Source organism: Notolabrus celidotus, chromosome 6 (assembly GCF_009762535.1).
Source record: "Notolabrus celidotus isolate fNotCel1 chromosome 6, fNotCel1.pri, whole genome shotgun sequence".
NCBI classification, from domain to species: domain Eukaryota; kingdom Metazoa; phylum Chordata; class Actinopteri; order Labriformes; family Labridae; genus Notolabrus; species Notolabrus celidotus.
In genome coordinates this window covers 37,375,500-37,394,611 of record NC_048277.1, presented here as the reverse complement: position 1 = coordinate 37,394,611, position 19,112 = coordinate 37,375,500, and the positions used below count along the sequence as shown (strand labels likewise).

At 42.7% G+C, this 19,112-nt stretch overlaps 1 protein-coding gene across 1 annotated transcript in view; it reads right to left on the bottom strand.

Annotated features, from left to right (window-relative positions):
* pot1 (protection of telomeres 1 homolog) overlaps positions 1–19,112 on the bottom strand; it is an 82,762-nt gene that overhangs the window by 46,307 nt on the left and 17,343 nt on the right. The window contains 8 exon segments of the mRNA XM_034686309.1: positions 38–193; positions 3,407–3,514; positions 3,516–3,701; positions 3,786–3,916; positions 7,662–7,788; positions 15,450–15,524; positions 18,557–18,684; positions 18,687–18,749. Of these exon segments, the coding sequence (XP_034542200.1) occupies positions 38–193; positions 3,407–3,514; positions 3,516–3,701; positions 3,786–3,916; positions 7,662–7,788; positions 15,450–15,524; positions 18,557–18,684; positions 18,687–18,749 (974 nt within the window).

Here is a 19,112-nt window from a genome sequence, read left to right as displayed (position 1 = left end):
TCCTCTATAATCTCAGTTTGTGACGTTGAACTCTGACCTTGAGCTGCCTGGCGAACTCCACGTGGTTGTCGTAGACGAGGACGTTGGCGATGAGGCTTTCTTTCTCTGCGGAGAAGGAGGACGGCCCCTCTGTGACGTCCGGCTCCACCATCACCTTCAGCAGGGCGTGAGGACACCTGGTCCCATCCCAGACCTGACAACGAACACAAACAAGACATGTGATGAGAGTTCAAGTCTGCGGAAGAGACGCCAAGGAGACACTGGTTTTTGAAGATGCGACAGAGAGAGAAAAGCTGAGAAAAGCTAAGAGTAGGCTTCAAACTTTCCTTTTTGATAAAGCTTATAGTTAGATCAGGATCAGGCTTGGTCCAGGTCTTAGTTATGCTGCTATAGGCTTAGACTGACACACTGGGATCCTGTCTTTCCCTCTCTCTACTATCTCAGCCTGTCTCTTACTTTAACTCTTCCTGTCCCATTAAAGTTACTAACCATAGACCTTTCTGGAGTCCCTGAGCTCCCTTGTCTCGTAGATTCCTCTGGATCTCTGCTGCTGTGGACATAGATTCCTTTATTTGGGTCTGTCTTTCGTTCTTTCTCTTCTCCTTTCCTTCTTTCTTTAATTCCTTTATCCGTTCATTCCATCTTTCCTTCCTTTCTTTCTTTTATTCTTTCTTTCACTCCCCGTTCTTCCCTTCTGTCATTCTATCACAATTTATTCTCCTCTTTTTCTTTCTTCTGGTCTCCCTCTCTTTTCTCTTTCCTTAGACCTTTCTGGAGTCCCTGAGCTCCCTTGTCTCGTAGGTTCCTCTGGATCTCTGCTGCTGTGGACGTGCCAGACTCCAGCTGCTACAACTACTACTATCCGTCTCACCACTATCATCTCTCTCTCTCTTCATCTCTCTCTCTCCAACACGGTCTCAGCAGATGTGTGTCTATCATGAGTCTGGTCCTGCTGGAGGTTTCTGCCTGTTAAAGGAAGTTTGTCCTTGCCACTGTAACTTGCTAAATGCTGCAAAGGTCTCTGCTCATGGTGGATTAAGATGAGATCAGACTGAGTCCTGTCTGGAAGATGGGACTGGATCTTATCCGGTCTTGATGTTGGACCTCCTCTGTCTCCTTCCACCCTCTCTTGATGCGTGATGTCATCATTTTGCAAGTTGAAAGTATCAGTAAGGATTCCTCCTTTTCCATCCGTCCATCACTCTGACCTCACATCTGTAAAATGAAAGCATCAGCGAGGTCTGCGGGGACTTTGTTGAATCCTGTTTATTTTTTCCCGTCATAAAAACAACACCATCTGTGATCGACCGGTCGCCAACCTCACCTGGCTCTCCTCTCGGGTTGGTCTTTGTTGTGCTGTCAGAGGAGAAGCACGCTCACCCTGCAGAGACGACCGCAGTGAGACCTCTCCTCTTCATGTTTTGTTTTCCGGCTCATGGATTCTTTTATTTCCTTCATGACAAATTCAACTCGAGCGGAGTCACACGACCACAGGACTGTATTTGAATGGCTTCATCATCACAGACTGACGACCTGCAGGACTCGGGGAGAACTTGACCTTTTAGTCTGTGATGTTTGCGGCTAACAAACACCTGAAAACTCTTCTGCGCTCCCTCTGCAGCACCGGGAAGCTTCCCCCGAGGCTGTTTACTGTCAGCTTACATCCATTAGTCCTCGCCGTCTTGTGTTTATTACCCATAGTCCCTTGTTTATTTCTTGTCGCCGATGTTAATGTGACTTGTCTCGTTAGGGTGAGTGTCTTTGATGAAGCTGCTCGAGAGGAGTCAGGTGGCCTCGGTGGGAGGAGGTCTCGTGTGGTTTTTTTTATCTGGGTCCTGAGCTGTTTTACCTGCCACCTCGCTTTTCAGAGCAGAAACGAGGCTTTAAGTGGAGCCGGGGTTTGCTGCCAGTGAGGCTGATAGAGGAGATAAATGTGAGCAGGATTTGGCAGTGACTGCTGGTCTGCTGCCAGTCTCCTCTCACTGATTTCCAAAGCTGCTCTGAGCTCGCTGCCTGCTGTTACACAACCACTCACACATCCAGGAGAGGATCGTTTCCAGATCATAAACGCCTATTAGACCAAGAATAGATTTTAATACCTCTCCTTAAGCACCAGAGATCAACGTCAACAAAGGTTTTTTTAAGCATTCTTTGCTCTCGACTGTATTACTGTGAAGCAGTCAGCTTAAATGTGAATAAATCTGACTGTGATGGGACTTAAGGAAAATATCAGAACTTTTTTTGTTGTCAGAGTTTTTGTTCAGACACCTCGAAGACCGGTATCTGAGCCCGTCAGGGATCTTTCTAAATGGCTGATGTTTTCTATTCCAATACGAACAGAGCAGGTCTAGACCGTACTCTATGTTCTGTTATTAACAAAGACCCAACATCAAGACCGGGTCAGATCCAGTCCCATCTTACAGACAGGACTCAGTCTGATCTCATCTTAATCCACCATGAGCAGAGCACTTTGCAGCATTTAGCAAGTTACAGTGGCAAGGACAAACTTCCTTTAACAGGCAGAAACCTCCAGCAGGACCAGACTCATGTTAGACACACATCTGCTCAGCCCGTGTTGGAGAGAGGGATAGAGGGAGATGAAGAGAGAGAGAGAGATGATAGTGATGAGACGGATAGTAGTAGTTGTAGCAGCTGGAGTCTGGCACGTCCACAGCAGCAGAGATCCAGAGGAACCTACGAGACAAGGGAGCTCAGGGACTCCAGAAAGGTCTATGGTTAGTAACTTTAATGGGACAGGAAGAGTTAAAGTGAGAGAAAGGAAGAGAGAGGAGAGAGAGGGGAAGACAGGATCCCAGTGTGTCAGTCTAAGCCTATAGCAGCATAACTAAGACCTGGTCCAAGCCTGATCCAGCTCTAACTATAAGCTTCATCAAAAAGGAAAGTTTGAAGCCTACTCTTAAAAGTAGAGAGGGTGTCTGTCTCCTGGACCCTGACTGGTAGATGATTCCAAAGGAGAGGGGCCTGATAACTGAAGGTTCTACCTCCCATACTACTTTTAGAGACTTTAGGTACGATGAGCAGGCCTGCATGCTGGGAGCGTAGTTTTCTAGAGTGGTAATGGGGCACTATGAGCTCAGGAGTGCCACGTGTTTTGGTTTAATGAGTGACCCTGTATGGTGATATTTTTCCACTGGCACATTTGGCTGAAAGTCGGCAGTTAACACGGTCACTTTTTCAACCAGAGCACCGGTCAACGAGAGAGAGACGTTGGGAAAACCAAGAAAAGAGACTAAATCAGGAATGAGAAAAACAGGGGAAATAAAGGAGGATTCAAAAGAGCTACATCCCTTCCAAAGAGGGTGAAGGTGCTCATGGGAAATGTAGTCTCTGCCTTTAAACATATCTAATGTTGCTGCCTTTGCATCGTTCTGCTCTACTCTCTTACCCTCAGCAGCGTGCAGGTGGTGTCGACGGGAGCCTTGGACAGCAGCTGGCAGGTCAGGTCGAAGTAAACTTTGGGCTCGATGGCAGACAGAGGGAGCGTGGTAACAGGGAGGGAGGAAACTCTGGGACGCAGCCCACGATCGCAGCTCCTCCACCACCCGTCGGTCCTCCTGGTCGAAGTAGAAGGAGAGGCTGGAGGTCCGGGGCTCTACGGGTCTGCCGACGAGGCCGTCGAACGTCAGCGCGGAGAAACCGAATGTTTTGACGAGCTCGATGGTGTCTCTGTAGGAGTGAGGCTGCGTAGAGGAAAAGAAGTTTAACTTTAGCTCAGGTGGACATCTAGTGGTTTTAAGGTTTTAGTTTTTGCTTCTATCCCAGACCTTTACTCCGTGCAGGCGGACGATGTCTCCGACTTGGAAGACTTTGGGATGGTCCTCCAGCGTCTTACAGAAGATTTTGCAAAGGATCTCCTGTTTGGAATGATCTGTGATCTTCAGGATGGAGCAGAAATCTGTGGAGAGAGAAACTTTCTCTGGTGAGAGAGACCAAGAAGGAACAACAAGGAACAAAAGACAGCTCTATTCTCCTATCTAAAGTCTCTAAAAGTAGTATGGGAGGTAGAGCCTTCAGTTATCAGGCCCCTCTCACTTTGGAATCATCTACCAGTCAAGGTCCAGGAGGCAGACACCCTCTCTACTTTTAAGAGTAGGCTTCAAACTTTCCTTTTTGATAAAGCTTATAGTTAGAGCTGGATCAGGCTTGGACCAGCTCTAAGTTCTGCTGCTATAGGCTTAGACTGACACACTGGGATCCTGTCTTTCCCTCGCTCTGCCTGTTCTAGAGGAAGCATATAATAGGACACACCTTATATATGCTTCCTCTAGGAAACACCTTATAAATGCTTCCTCTAGGTAGCATCACAAGGAAACACCTTATATATGCTTCCTCTAGGTAGCATCACTAGGAAACACCTTATATATGCTTCCTCTAGGTAGCATCACAAGGAAACACCTTATATATGCTTCCGCTAGGTAGCATCCCAAGGAAACATCTTATATATGCTTCCTCTATGTAGCATCACAAGGAAACACCTTATATATGCTTCCTCTAGGTAGCATCACTAGGAAACACCTTATATATGCTTCCTCTAGGTAGCATCACTAGGAAACACCTTATATATGCTTCCGCTAGGTAGCATCACAAGGAAACACCTTATATATGCTTCCTCTAGGTAGCATCACAAGGAAACACCTTATATATGCTTCCTCTAGGAAACACCTTTTATATGCTTCCTCTAGGAAACACCTTATATATGCTTCCTCTAGGTAGCATCACAAGGAAACACCTTATATATGCTTCCTCTAGGTAGCATCACAAGGAAACACCTTATATATGCCTCCTCTAGGAAACACATTTTATATGCTTCCTCTAGGTAGCATCACTAGGAAACACCTTATATATGCTTCCGCTAGGTAGCATCACAAGGAAACACCTTATATATGCTTCCTCTAGGTAGCATCACAAGGAAACACCTTATATATGCTTCCTCTAGGAAACACCTTTTATATGCTTCCTCTAGGAAACACCTTATATATGCTTCCTCTAGGTAGCATCACAAGGAAACACCTTATATATGCTTCCTCTAGGTAGCATCACAAGGAAACACCTTATATATGCCTCCTCTAGGAAACACATTTTATATGCTTCCTCTAGGTAGCATCACAAAGAAACATCTTATATATGCTTCCTTTAGGTAGCATCACAAGGAAACACCTTATATATGCTTCCTCTAGGTAGCATCACAAGGAAACACCTTATATATGCTTCCTCTAGGTAGCATCACAAGGAAACACCTTATATATGCTTCCTCTAGGTAGCATCACAGGGAAACACCTTATATATGCTTCCTCTAGGTAGCATCACAAGGAAACACCTTATAAATGCTTCCTCTAGGTAGCATCACAAGGAAACACCTTATATATGCTTCCTCTAGGTAGCATCACAAGGAAACACCTTATAAATGCTTCCTCTAGGTAGCATCACAAGGAAACACCTTATATATGCTTCCTCTAGGTAGCATCACAAGGAAACACCTTATATATGCTTCTTAAAGCATGCCTTAAATATAACCATAGGCCTTTCTGGAGTCCCTGAGCTCCCTTGTCCCGTAGGTTCCTCTGGACCACTGCTGCTGTGGACGTCTCAGACTCTCAGCAGATGTGTGTCTAACATGAGTCTGGTCCTGCTGGAGGTTTCTGCCTGTTAAAGGAACTTTGTCCTTGCCACTGTAACTTGCTAAATGCTGCAAAGTGCTCTGCTCATGGTGGATTAAGATGAGATCAGACTGAGTCCTGTCTGGAAGATGGGACTGGATCTGATCCTGTCTTGATGTTGGGTCTTTGTTAATAATAGAACATAGAGGACGGTCTAGACCTGCTCTGTTTGGAAAGAGTCTTGTATTTTGGCGTCTGATCAGATGGATTATTTTAATATCTGGGTTTACTTTAACAGACGCCTGAAGGATCCAGGAAGACAACGACAAAGTCCAGACATTATCCGGTCTAGATGTTGATTTCTCTTTATTATCTGTCCAAACACACACACACACATAAACACAGACACACACACACACATGGCTGCAGGTGGACTGATCAGCCTGGTGTTTCTTATCATCATTTCCATCCCTCTCTCTCTCTCCAGTCCTCCTCAGGTCTCAGTTTCTGCTTCATGATGATATCAGATTCAGATCCAGCGTGTCAAAAGGGAACTGTGCTGAATTAAAAACCCAGTACGCAGACTTTCAGTGGATTTGATTCATGCAGCTTCCTCTGCGATGTTGACGAGCACTGAACCCAAAGCCTGAGCGGCTCTGTCACACTCAGACTTCCACCATTACACCATCAACACATCACCTGCAAACACATTACTCCTCTCCACACCTCTCCGAGTGTGTTACTGGGATAATCAGAGACATTTTACACCTAAACAAACCTCAGCACTCATCCACCTTTCATCACCTCATGAAAGAGCTCCCGTTCTGTGCGGCCCGTCAGCTCGTTTCAGTCTCAGCTGAGGTGATGTGGTTTAACTTTTTGGGAACCCGTTTAGCAACAACTATCCATCTTTCCTGCGTTTTTTAAAACATGTCTCTGAAAAATTTCACACACGGGTGCTGAGCGGCTTAGTGTCGCTGTCCGTGGTGCTGAAGTCTGCTCTTTAAACAGTGTCTCTTTAAAGCTCTACAGGATGAAGTTACTCCACTTTTACACACTGATAGTTTTCAGATTAAAACTGATGAATGTTAAAAAAAGAACTCATGATAAAAAACACTTCCTTTAATCCCTGAGGGGAGTTTGGATTCTATCGTTTTACAACTAAAATATAACACTACATTTTACAGCCTGTTTGAGAATTAAACCTCTTTCTCTCACCATTTTAACGTTCTAAAAAATACAAAAAGAGCCTAAATTTCATGACAAAAAAGGCTGAATCCCATTGTTTTGACCTACTGATTAATCCTTAAAGGGATAGTTTGTATATTTGATGTGGTTTTGTATGAATGCACCACAGGTGGAACAACACAAATGGTGCAAATGGTGCCAAACCAATGGGCTCTCTGAACGACAGGCCTGCTCACTGATCCTAAACACTCTAAAAGTAGTATGGGAGGTAAAATCTTCAGTTATCAGGCCCCTCTCCTTTGGAATCATCTACCAGTCAGGGTCCAGGAGGCAGACACCCTCTCTACTTTTAAGAGTAGGCTTCAAACTTTCCTTTTTGATAAAGCTTATAGTTAGAGCTGGATCAGGCTTGGACCAGCTCTTAGTTATGCTGCTATAGGCTTAGACTGACACACTGGGATCCTGTCTTTCTCTCTCTCTCCTCTCTCTGCCTGTCTCTTACTTTAACTCTTCCTGTCCCATTAAAGTTACTAACTATAGACCTTTCTGGAGTCCCTGAGCTCCCTTGTCTCGTAGGTTCCTCTGGATCTCTGCTGCTGTGGACGTGCCAGACTCCAGCTGCTACAACTACTACTATCCGTCTCTCCACTATCATCTCTCTCTCTCTCTTCATCTCCCTCTATCCCTCTCTCCAACACGGTCTCAGCAGATGTGTGTCTAACATGAGTCTGGTCCTGCTGGAGGTTTCTGCCTGTTAAAGGAAGTTTGTCCTTGCCACTGTAACTTGCTAAATGCTGCAAAGTGCTCTGCTCATGGTGGAAGTTTTATTAACATGAGGTCTAGTTTTGGACTGACCTGTGCCGCGGGACTTGTACGGCTGTTTGAAGAACGTCACCACTCCGTATACGTTGACTGCAGGTCCAGCCTTCAGTTCGCCCAGTTTGACGTATGTGACTTTTGGCGCCTTGGCTCCTCTGGACACCTGAGGAGTAAACATGAGGCACAAGTAGCGTAAGATTCCTGAGACGCTTAATATCACCAACTCATTTACAGGCTTAAGGTGTGTTTCGACCAAGAGTTCCGGGGTCTTCTGTTTTAGATGGTGCTATATTTCATCACAGATGGATTCACTGAATCAACACGTGGGAGGAGAAAAGCGCGAGTAGCAAAGACGTTTCAACACGGCTTTAAAATCCTTTTGAACTCAAAAAAAATTTGACAATTATCATTTTATTTTTTTTGTTTTTGAAAAAAAAAAAATTGACAAGAAAAAAATTTGAAAAAAAAAATTTGAAAAAAAAATTTTGACACATTTTTTATTAAAAAAATAAAAATTTGGGAATTTTTTTTTTTTGAAAAAAAAAAACATTTTGAAAAAAAAAATTGACAAAAAAGTTGACCCTGAGCCTGTTGAAAAAAAAAAAATTTCCTCAAATTTGAAATTGTGTTTCAAAAGCAGAAAAAACTTGACCCTATTAACTGGAGACTCTCAGCCGGATGCATCCCTCATAGACATCTTTAGACCATCATTAAATATCTGATGAGGATATTTTGAATTCTTAATAAAAACTAAACTAGTTTGCATTCCCAGGAACTCCCTCTGTGTTTCAACAGCTGTGTAAACTCCACAAACACTGACACGTTCAGCTGAACGTCTCCAGTTTACAGGGTCACTTTTAAAACCGGAACACCGGGAGGAGAGACGCATTCAAGGTGGGCTGAGAGAAGACTACTGTTACAAGCTGCTAAATCAAGAGAATCACAGCTTCTTCTTTTGAAAAGTACACACACATACAAAAAAGATAGAACAAATAAAAACTAATGAAAGAAAGAGAAATCTAGTGAATCACAGATGAAAAAAACAATGACTGTGAATGTTTTTTTGAAAAAATTGAAAAAAAAAATTTGAAAAAAAAATTGACAATAAAAATTGAATTTTTTTTTTATTTTTTTTTTTAATAAAATTTTGACAACATTTTTTTGACAAACTTTTTTTTTTTTTTTTTGAAAAAATAAAAAAATGACCAAAAAAAATGACAAAAAAAAGTTTACCCGGAGCCTGTCGAAAAAATTAATTCTTCTCAAATTTGAAATTGTGCTCCAAAAGCATAAAAACATGCAAAAAAGTGAAAATTTTGCGCCTGCCGTTAAAAACATGGAAAAAGCAATGAATGAATCAACACGTGAGAGGAGATGAGCGCGAGTAGCAAAGACATTTCAACACGGCTTTAGATCACCCGGTGTTTTGGTTTAAACAGCGACCCTGTTAACTGGAGAACTCCACAAACACTGACACGTTCAGCTGAAGGTCTCCAGTTTACAGGGTCACTTTTAAAACCGGAACACCGGGAGGAGAGACGCATTCACGGTGGGCTGAGAGAAGACTACTGTTACAAGCTGCTAAATCAAGAGAATCACAGCTTCTTCTTTTGAAAAGTACACACACATACAAAAAAGATAGAACAAATAAAAACTAATGAAAGAAAGAGAAATCAAGAGGATCACAGATGTGTGTGATGTTATTGTGGACGGCGGGCGGAATAAAAACACTGCGGTTAATCTACCAATCAGACACGTTCAGCATTGCAGGCCCCGCCCCCCCCGAAAGTCCAGGGACCTTTGAAAAGTACTACCCCTTGAGCAGGGGCTTTTTAGGGGGGAAATTATCTACCCCTGAACTAAATTTAGACCCTGGGTCCTCCAGTCATAAAACCCCTTTACAGTTACACACATGTTGAACTCTAATGTCTGTACATACAGTGAGTTTGCGACTACACTTCAAAGTGAAGGTGTGACCTAACCCCTCGTCAGTCACGGCCGCATAACATTAAATCAGTAATCAGTCTGCTAACACATTTCCACAGCAGGAGCTTAATTGCTTTCTGTTCCGCTCTGCTGATTTGTGTTTGCATTAAGACGGGGTTAGTGTTGATGTATACACATCATTACCTCCTGCACGTGTTTCATTCAAAACATGTTTACGTGAAAGCAGAGGTAGACTGTAAGCATGACACAAACACCTGAGGTGCTAATCTGAGTAATTGAAAATCTGTTGCACCTTTTTTTTTTTTTCCATTTGCAGCATGTTTGATGTTCACAGAGCGCAGAGGAATGTTTTCGAGTGTAAAGTAAATTAATATTTATCCGTCTGTACTCACCTTAAATTTCTGTTTCAGTTTCTGACTGAACAAGAACCAAATTTCCCTCCCGGGGTTAAATAAAGTATTTCTAATTCTGATTCTGAAGAAAAGTGTATTCAGTGTTTCTGCAGGTTCAGCTGTGATTTTTGGAGACAATCAATCCTTTAAACTGCTCAAACTGGCAGAATGATCATATTTATATTGTTACGACTGTAGGCCATACGTTTGAAGACTAATCTCTCTTGCCTCCCTACCTGGTGTGGTGCTGTCCTCTGATCCCTTGGATAAACTTTTACTTGCTTTCATGGTCAAACATGAAAGAAATAATGGACGTGTGGGAGTATTTAATGGCGTTTTTAGACCGCTGGAACTTTACCCCGGAACTAGGGACTTTACCCCGGAACTACTTGCATTTCGACCAGAGGACCCAGGGTCTAGATTTAGTTCAGGGGTAGATAATCTCCCCCCTAAAAAGCACCTGCTAGGGGGGGTAGTACTTTTCAAAGGTCCCGGGACTTTCAGGTTTTTGAAAAGTAACTTTCAAAAGTAACGGGACGTTTTTTTCTCCATACGTCACTGGCCTGATTTACACAATCTACCCGGGACTTCAGCCCGCGGTTGAAACGCAGACAACAATGGGGGCACAGGAACCTTTTAGTTCTCGGTAAAGTAGTTCTGCGGCAGACCAATGAGAGACCTACACCATCAGTGCAGTTCATCAGGGAAGGGCAGAAACCACCAGCCCCCAAGAAGACCAAGAAGGGCCTTTTCCAAGCAGCACAATCATGGAAGATGAGAGACCTGGGAAGGAGACTAGTCTTCCCCCAGTTTGTGCAAACATCGCTGAGGCCCGACTTGGTCTTACGGTCAGAGGAGTCAAAAAGATCATCCTGATCGAACTGATGGTCCCTTGGGAAGATGGTTGTGAGGAGGCGTATGAGAGGAAGGCCTCAAAGTACCAGGACCTTCTCCAGCAGTGCAAGGACAAGAGATGGCAGGCCTGGCTATTCCCAGTTGAGGTCGGGTGCAGGGGGTTCCCGGCATAGCCTGTGTGGAAGACACTCACAGTGCTGGGAGTAGCAGGAAGGGAGAGGAAGACAGCTGTCCGTAGGTTGGGGAAGGCAGCGGAAAGAGCATCTTGTTGGCTCTGGAATAGGAGGGAGGAGTTGAGGTGGGGGCCAGGAGAAGATGGGCGGTGACTGGCCATCACTGCTGGACCCGTTGTGGTTTAGGGTCGAAACGCCCAGTGAAGGTTGGTCACCACCTGATGACATCTTCTCCTGGCCGAAAGCGACAGTCATGCAGTCGTGACTGAAGTATGTAGCATCATCAAAGATGTATTCAACAGTGGGGCCATAAAGACCCAGATGTTCCAGTGACACTTTAAGAGGAGGGTCTTCCTGTAACGCTTAAGCTATATCACATCTCTTTGCTCATTTTAAAAAACGACTTTAAAAGGTGACATATCACGCTTTTTTCATCAACTAAGAGGTCCCCAGAACATGTCTTTAAAGTTTATGCTCAAAAAAACACTTTGAAATCAGATTTTGGTCTGCCTGAAAAACCCTCTTCTTCAGCCCTGCTCAGAACAGTCTGTTTTCTCTCTGACCACGCCCCCTCAGGAAGTGGATGTGGCCTCGGCTGTCCAGCACGTTGATCTAATGTTTAGATGTTGGCTGAATATACACGGCTGCTCAGAGATCACGTTACTTCAACCCTCTGAATCTGATCCAGAATCTGATCCTGACGGAGAGGCGCCTGCAGCAGGACCTTTCTGAAGGATTGGTCACAGATTTAGTGTTTCTTGTTGTTTTATTTATCAGTATGTAGACGTGTGTCTTTGTACACAGCTATGAACATGTAGCTATGTGGCTATGCTAACTAGCGCTAGCACTTATCCATGATAAATAAAAATCATCCACTAGATCTTCAAATCTGCAGACGTGGGGAGTAAAACCGACCTCTACCAGAAAGGCAGCGGGACCTTTCTGAACCATTGGTCACAGATTCTGTGTTACTTGTTGTTTTATTTGTCAGTATGTCGACGTTTGTCTTGGTACACAGCTACAGCTACAGCTACGACATGTAGGTATGTAGCTATGCTAACTAGCGCTAGCACTTATCCATGACAAATAAAAATCATCCACTAGATCTTCAAATCTGCAGACGTGGGGAGTCAAACCGACTTTTGTGTTTATTAAGACAGCCTACAACTAGCATGCCTCCCTCCTAAGCTCCTTGTTAGCACACATGTGTGCAGGGAATGAAAAACAGAGGAGGGGTTGAGTTGTATTTTATACAATCTATGGGCTGAACAAGCTCCGAGCTCTAACTCCGTGACAGACCGGATATTGTTGTGACGTAACAAAAACACGGAAGTCTGAAACGGCTGGTTTCAGCACACATTTACAGAAAGGTGGAGAAATCAGAAAAGGGGCAGAATGGATTCTTTTCATTCTCGGGGGGTTTGTAGACAGGGACACAGATTTCAGGTAGAGAACCATTAAAAAGTCAATTTTGCATGATATGTCACCTTTAAAAAATACAAAGAATTGGTGTAAAATCCTGTATTACATGACATGTTGGCCTACTGCAAAACCCTTAATTAGCTTCTCCTGTGGATGTTCAATTTTGTTTTCGACACTAATCTCAAAAGAAGCTGCTGCAGTCACACACGTCTTCACAACCTTAGACATGGTGTTAAAAATACATGTATAACATCTGTCACAGATTCCTCCTAACATGCTAACTCGCTGTGTGTGAACACGGAGTCTGTGGATCTCATCATCACCTCTGCATCAAGTCTGTGAGGACGACAGACTGAGGACGTTTCAAACTAAACACGGTGTTTGGTGAGCTTTAAAGCTTTTTTTTTTAATCTTGGCATTTAACTAACAAATGTCATTTCTGATAAATGTTAAAAGCTTAGGTAACGACTGATCAGAGCCAGCGATAGTCTCCAGGCTTTTCGGTCGGTTTCATCATTTCCTCAGAAGGTTTAATAATTAGAAGAATAAAGATCTGAAAAAGAGCATGTGCTCTTTAAACGTACAGTGTTATTTTAAGAAGCACTTATTCCACAGAGAAGACCGGAGTCAGAGTCGGAGTCAGGACAAGCTTTCTAATGAACCTTAATCAGCTGCTCCAATAAATATGGAATCTTTATTTTCAGTCTTAGTGTTTCGTCTGTGTTACATCTGTAAATTTACACCAAAACAGTCCTGAAAGAACATGTGTGATATTTACATTTTCAGATCAGTGAGGCACGTACTTTACCTCTTCCTGTCCCATTAAAGTTACTAACCATAGTCCTTTCTGGAGTCCCTGAGCTCCCTTGTACCGTAAGTTCCTCTGGATCTCTGCTGCTGTGGACGTGACAGATTCCAGCTGCTACAACTATTCATACCTAAAGTCTCTAAAAGTAGTATGGGAGGTAGGACCTTCAGTTATCAGGCCCCTCTCCTTTGGAATCATCTACCAGTCAGGGTCCGGGAGGCAGACACCCTCTCTACTTTTAAGAGTAGGCTTCAAACTTTCCTTTTTGAAGAAGCTTATAGTTAGAGCTGGATCAGGCTTGGACCAGGTCTTAGTTATGCTGCTATAGGCTTAGACTGACACACTGGGATCCTGTCTTTCCCTCTCTCTCCTCTCTCTGCCTGTCTCTTACTTTAACTCTTCCTGTCCCATTAAAGTTACTAACCATAGACCTTTCTGGAGTCCCTGAGCTCCCTTGTCCCGTAGGTTCCTCTGGATGTCTGCCGTAGATTCCTTTTTTTGGGGTCTGTTATTCATCCTTTCTTTCCTACTTTCTTTCTTTCTTTCTTTCTTTTCGTCTTTATTTCACTCCTTCTTTTTTCCTTCTTTTGTCATTAATTTCGTTCTTTCATTCCTTCTCTCTTTCATCCCTTCTTTCTTCTTCATTTCATTTCATTCTTTCTTTCTCTCTATCATTCCTTCTTTCCAGCTGTCCCTCTTTCTTTCTTTTTTCCTTTCATTCCTTTCTGCTTCATTTCTTTCCTTCTTTTTTCTCTCTTATTCTTTTCATGTTTCTTCATCATTTGTCTCCTTTTCTTATCCCCTCATTTCCTTCTGTCATTCCTTCACCATTTATTCTGTTCTTCTTCTTTCTTCTAGTCTCCCTCTCTTTTCTTAGACCTTTCTGGAGTCCCTGAGCTCCCTTGTCTCGTAGTCTCCTCTGGATCTCTGCTGCTGTGGACGTGCCAGACTCCAGCTGCTACAACTAGTCCTACCTAAAGTCTCTAAAAGTAGTATGGGAGGTAGAGCCTTCAGTTATCAGTCCCCTCTCCTTTGGAATCATCTACCAGTCAGGGTCCGGGAGGCAGACACCCTCTCTACTTTTAAGAGTAGGCTTCAAACTTTCCTTTTTGATAAAGCTTATAGTTAGAGCTGGATCAGGCTTGGACCAGGTCTTAGTTATGCTGCTATAGGCTTAGACTGACATACTGGGATCCTGTCTTTCCCTCTCTCTCCTCTCTCTGCCTGTCTCTTACTTTAACTCTTCCTGTCCCATTAAAGTTACTAACCATAGACCTTTCTGGAGTCCCTGAGCTCCCTTGTCCCGTAGGTTCCTCTGGATCTCTGCTGTAGATTCCTTTCTTTCTTTCTTTACTTCTCTCTTTTCTTCTTTCTTTCTTTCATTCCAGTTTCCTTTCTTTCTTTCTTTATTTCTTTCTTTGTTTCTTTCTTTCTTTCTTTCTTTCTTTCTTTCCTTTATTCTTTCTTTCTTTCTTTCTTTCTTTCTTTCTTCCTTCCTCCCTTTATTCTTTCTTTCTCTCCTTCCTATCTTTCTTTCTTTCTGTCTTTCTTTCATTTATTCATTTTTTCTTTCATTCATTTCTGCTTTCTCTTTCAATCCTACTTTTTTCTTTTATTTAATCATTCTTCCTTTCTTTTCATTCCATTCTGCTCTCTTTCTTTCTCTTTCTCTCTCTCTTTGTTCTTTCCATGTTTCTTCATCCTTTGTCTCCTTTTCTTATTCTGTCATTTCCTTCTGTCATCCCATCACCATTTCTTCTCCTCTTTTTCTTTCTTCTGGTCTCCCTCTCTTCTCTCTTTTCATAGACCTTGCTGCTGTGGACTCGCCAGACTCCAGCTGCTACAACTACTACTATCCGTCTCCCCACTATCATCTCTCTCTGTCTTCATCTCCCTCTATCCCTCTCTCCAACACGGTAGGTCTCAGCAGATGTGTGTCTAACATGAGTCTGGTCCTGCTGGAGGTTTCTGCCTGTTAAAGGAAGTTTGGGACCAAAACTGTCCAGATTATCTTGTAGTGTGTACCAGGCTTTAGACTTTATGTTTTACATTAATGCACTCTGATTCTAAACTCAAATCAAACCTCTAGGATCCTCCTCACCAGCAAGAGAGAAGGCCAGCAAGACCCTGATCCCGCTGAGGTGACAGCAGCTAAATCCAAAACTTCCTGACAGATAAAATACCTCCAACCATAAACCAGGTCTCTGATTCTGATTCTGATTCTGACCTGAGCAGAGAGCGCAGAGTTCCTCTTGACGGCTGGCTGGGATCCGGGGTCGGGAGGAGTCGGCAGGCGGAAGACCTGGAGGAGGCAGACGCAGGAGGAGACGTTACAGTGGTGAGGGTTCAGTAAGAAGTCACACAGTGCAGAATGGAGAGCTGCCGGAGGAACAGCAGTGAACGACAGACGAGGCGAGGAGAGGGAAAGTAATATCTCTGAAATGCCGACTGAAGAAAAATGAACACACAGACTCAGACTCTCGGATTTCTTTGACCAGGCGCGTGTTTTCAGACCCTGATTGGAGGTTTTCTGACTTTAACACAACAAATACTGACAACATCTGACACATCAGCATTTAAACAGATTCTTAACACAGGTAGAAAGGTTGTTGGAAGCTGCAAACTTGAGGAACCCTGTTCTGTTGTTATTGTAACACCAGCCGGGCCTGCAGGTGGAACATCACAACAAAGGGAAGTTCATCCACAGGTAAGCAGAGACACTTCTGCAGGTGTGAGTGTTGTTTTTATTCGTCTATCTGTCGCAGACTCGGTGTAAGACGCGTTAGAGGATAAGTCATTTTCCATTTACGACTGCGGCTCTGACAGAGCGTCAGCCTGCAGACACAAACACAAACACATGAAGGTAAACAGATACCAAAGTGTCTGAGTTTGGCCTCTGAAGGTTTTAAAGTTTGGTGGACTTAAAGGGATAGTTGTTTTTTTTAAGTGCTGTGAGTGTTTTCTCCTCTCATGCAGCATGTGATCGCCAGTTTTTAGTTTGGTCGTTCTTTAGTCTCTTTCAGCAGATTGAGCACAGGAACATTTCTGTGTTGCTGTGTAAGATGCTTGATGCTTGGTGGACCCAGGGTCTGGTACATTTCAAAGGTCCCTGGACTTTCGGGGGGGGGCGGGGCCTGCAATGCTGAACGTGTCTGATTGGTAGATTAACCGCAGTGTTTTTATTCCACCTTCCGTCCACAATAACATCACACACATCTGTGATTCACTTGATTTCTCTTTCTTTCATTAGTTTTTATTTGTTCTATCTTTTTTGTATGTGTGTGTACTTTTCAAAAGAAGAAGCTGTGATTCTCTTGATTTAGCAGCTTGTAACAGTAGTCTTCTCTCAGCCCACCGGTGTTCCGGTTTTAAAAGTGACCCTGTAAACTGGAGACCTTCAGCTGAACGTGTCAGTGTTTGTGGAGTTTACACAGCTGTTGAAACACAGAGGGAGTTCCTGGGAATGCAAACTAGTTTAGTTTTTATTAAGATTTCAAAATATCCTCATCAGATATTTAATGATGGTCTAAAGACGTTTATGAGGGATGCATCCGGCTGAGAGTCTCCAGTTAACAGGGTCGCTGTTTAAACCAAAACACCGGCCGATCTCTGCCACGGCTTTTTGAGTTCAAAAGGATTTTAAAGCCGTGTTGAAACGACTTTACTACTCGCGTTTATCTCCTCTCACGTGTTGATTCATTCATTGCTTTTTCCATGTTTTTAACCACAGGAGAAAATTTTCACTTTTTTTCATGTTTTTCTGCTTTTGGAGCACAATTTAGAATTTTAGGAAAATGTATTATTTCGACAGGAACTGGGTCAACTCTTTTGTCAAATTGTTTTTTTCTAAATTTAAATTTTTTTTTTTTTTTTTAGTTCATTTTGTTTTAATTTTTTTTAAAAATGTTCTTGTCAAAATTTATTTAGTTTTTTTTTTCAAATTAATTTTTTTTTTTTAATTTTTTTTTCAAATTTTTTTTTTCATTATATCTTTTTACATTTTTCCATACAAATCACAGTCATTGTTTTTTTCATCTGTGATTCTCTTGATTTCTCTTTCTTTCATTAGTTTTTATTTGTTCTATCTTTTTTGTATGTGTGTGTACTTTTCAAAAGAAGAAGCTGTGATTCTCTTGATTTAGCAGCTTGTAACAGTAGTCTTCTCTCAGCCCACCGTGAATGCGTCTCTCCTCCCGGTGTTCCGGTTTTAAAAGTGACCCTGTAAACTGGAGACCTTCGCTGTTTAAACCAAAACACCAGCCGATCTCTGATCTCTTACGGCTTATTGAGTTCAAAAGGATTTTAAAGCCGTGTTGAAACGTCTTTGCTACTCGCGCTTATCTCCTCTCACGAGTTGATTCAGTGAATCCATCTGTGATGAAATATAGCACCATCGAATAAATGCTCCGGGTCAACTTTTTTGTCAATTTTTTGTTTTTCAAATTTTTTTTTTTTCAATTTTTTATTCAAAAGGTCTTTCATTTTTTTTTCATTTTTTTTTTTTTTCAAATTTTTTTTTTTTCAACTTTTTTTTCAAAAATTTGTTTTTGTCAAAATTTGTTTTTTCAACTTTTTTTTTCACTTTTTTTTTTTCAATTTTATTTATTTTTCAAAATTTTCCAAAAACCATTCACAGTAATTTTTTTTTCCATCTGTGAAAACACCATCTAAAACAGCGCCAGCTGAGTCTCTTCATGCTAACAGGCTAACTGTTGTGTTGCTCATAATGATACCTGCCTGTCCGTCTGCTTCTATGGTGTCATCTGTGATGAATGGCATTCCTCTTTGTTTTACTGCCCTCTACTGGTCTGGTGGTGTAGTGCAGTTATTTATTTTTTTCTCCATTTGTCAGGTTAGCTATCTGCACAAAGAAACTTAATCCATGAGCGTTGGTGATGATATTAACATGACGTGATGACATCTGCCTTGTTTATTTTTAAAGGTGTGTGAACCGCAGAGCTCAGAGAAGAAGGAGAGCTGAATGAGGACAGTTTCATGTTAAATCAGCGGCAACAGGCAGATAAGAATCCATCGCCATGGAACGATAACTGACGTGGGATTAATAACAGTTACATTAATCATTTTGAATCAATAAAACAATCTTTAATCAATGTGTTTGTATCTGAAGTTAGTAGCCAGGTAATAAGTGGGATAATGTATGATTAGCAGGTAGTTATGGGAAATAGAATCTCTGTGTTTCCTCTCTTCTCATTGCTGTCTTCCAGCGATCCTTAGATTTTCCTCTCAAGTGCAAATAAACACAAACAAACACAAACAGGAGAAACCTTTTGTCAAACACACTTCAAACGAAACACTGCAGATTAAAGTCCTCACATAAACACAGGCGTCGTCTCCTGACAGCAGCAGGTTACACGGGTGCAGCTTGTCCTTATTAGCGGTTGGAGATTTTCCCACGGTGAAGCCAGAAACCGCCAGAACATCCTGCAGGAGAACACAAGATCATCAACAACAAGCAGAGAAATCAGGGATTATAAAACTGAAAGAGCAGAGAGGGATGAATTTACATCTTCCTCCCCAGAGGGAGGACAGATTGAAGCAGCAGATGTTGCGTCCTGGGAGACGTTAAGTAAGACGTCACAACAAGCCGCCGATGATAAGCCGGTGTGAAAAGTGGAGATTGTCTTTTTTTTTGGCGTGTCAAGTGCCCCCGAGACGGATTCAAAGCCTCCACTCAGGGCTGACAAAAGGACAGCAGATAGTCTGAATAATCACGTTACAGAGACACGCAGCCTGACAACAACTCTGTGATCTACAGCCGAGCACGCCGGCTCAGGCTGCCGTGACTTCCTGCGCTCTGAGATCCATCAAGACACCGCTGTAGGGAAACCAAAACAAAAAAACAAAAAGTGAGATGCCTCTGACAGCGAGG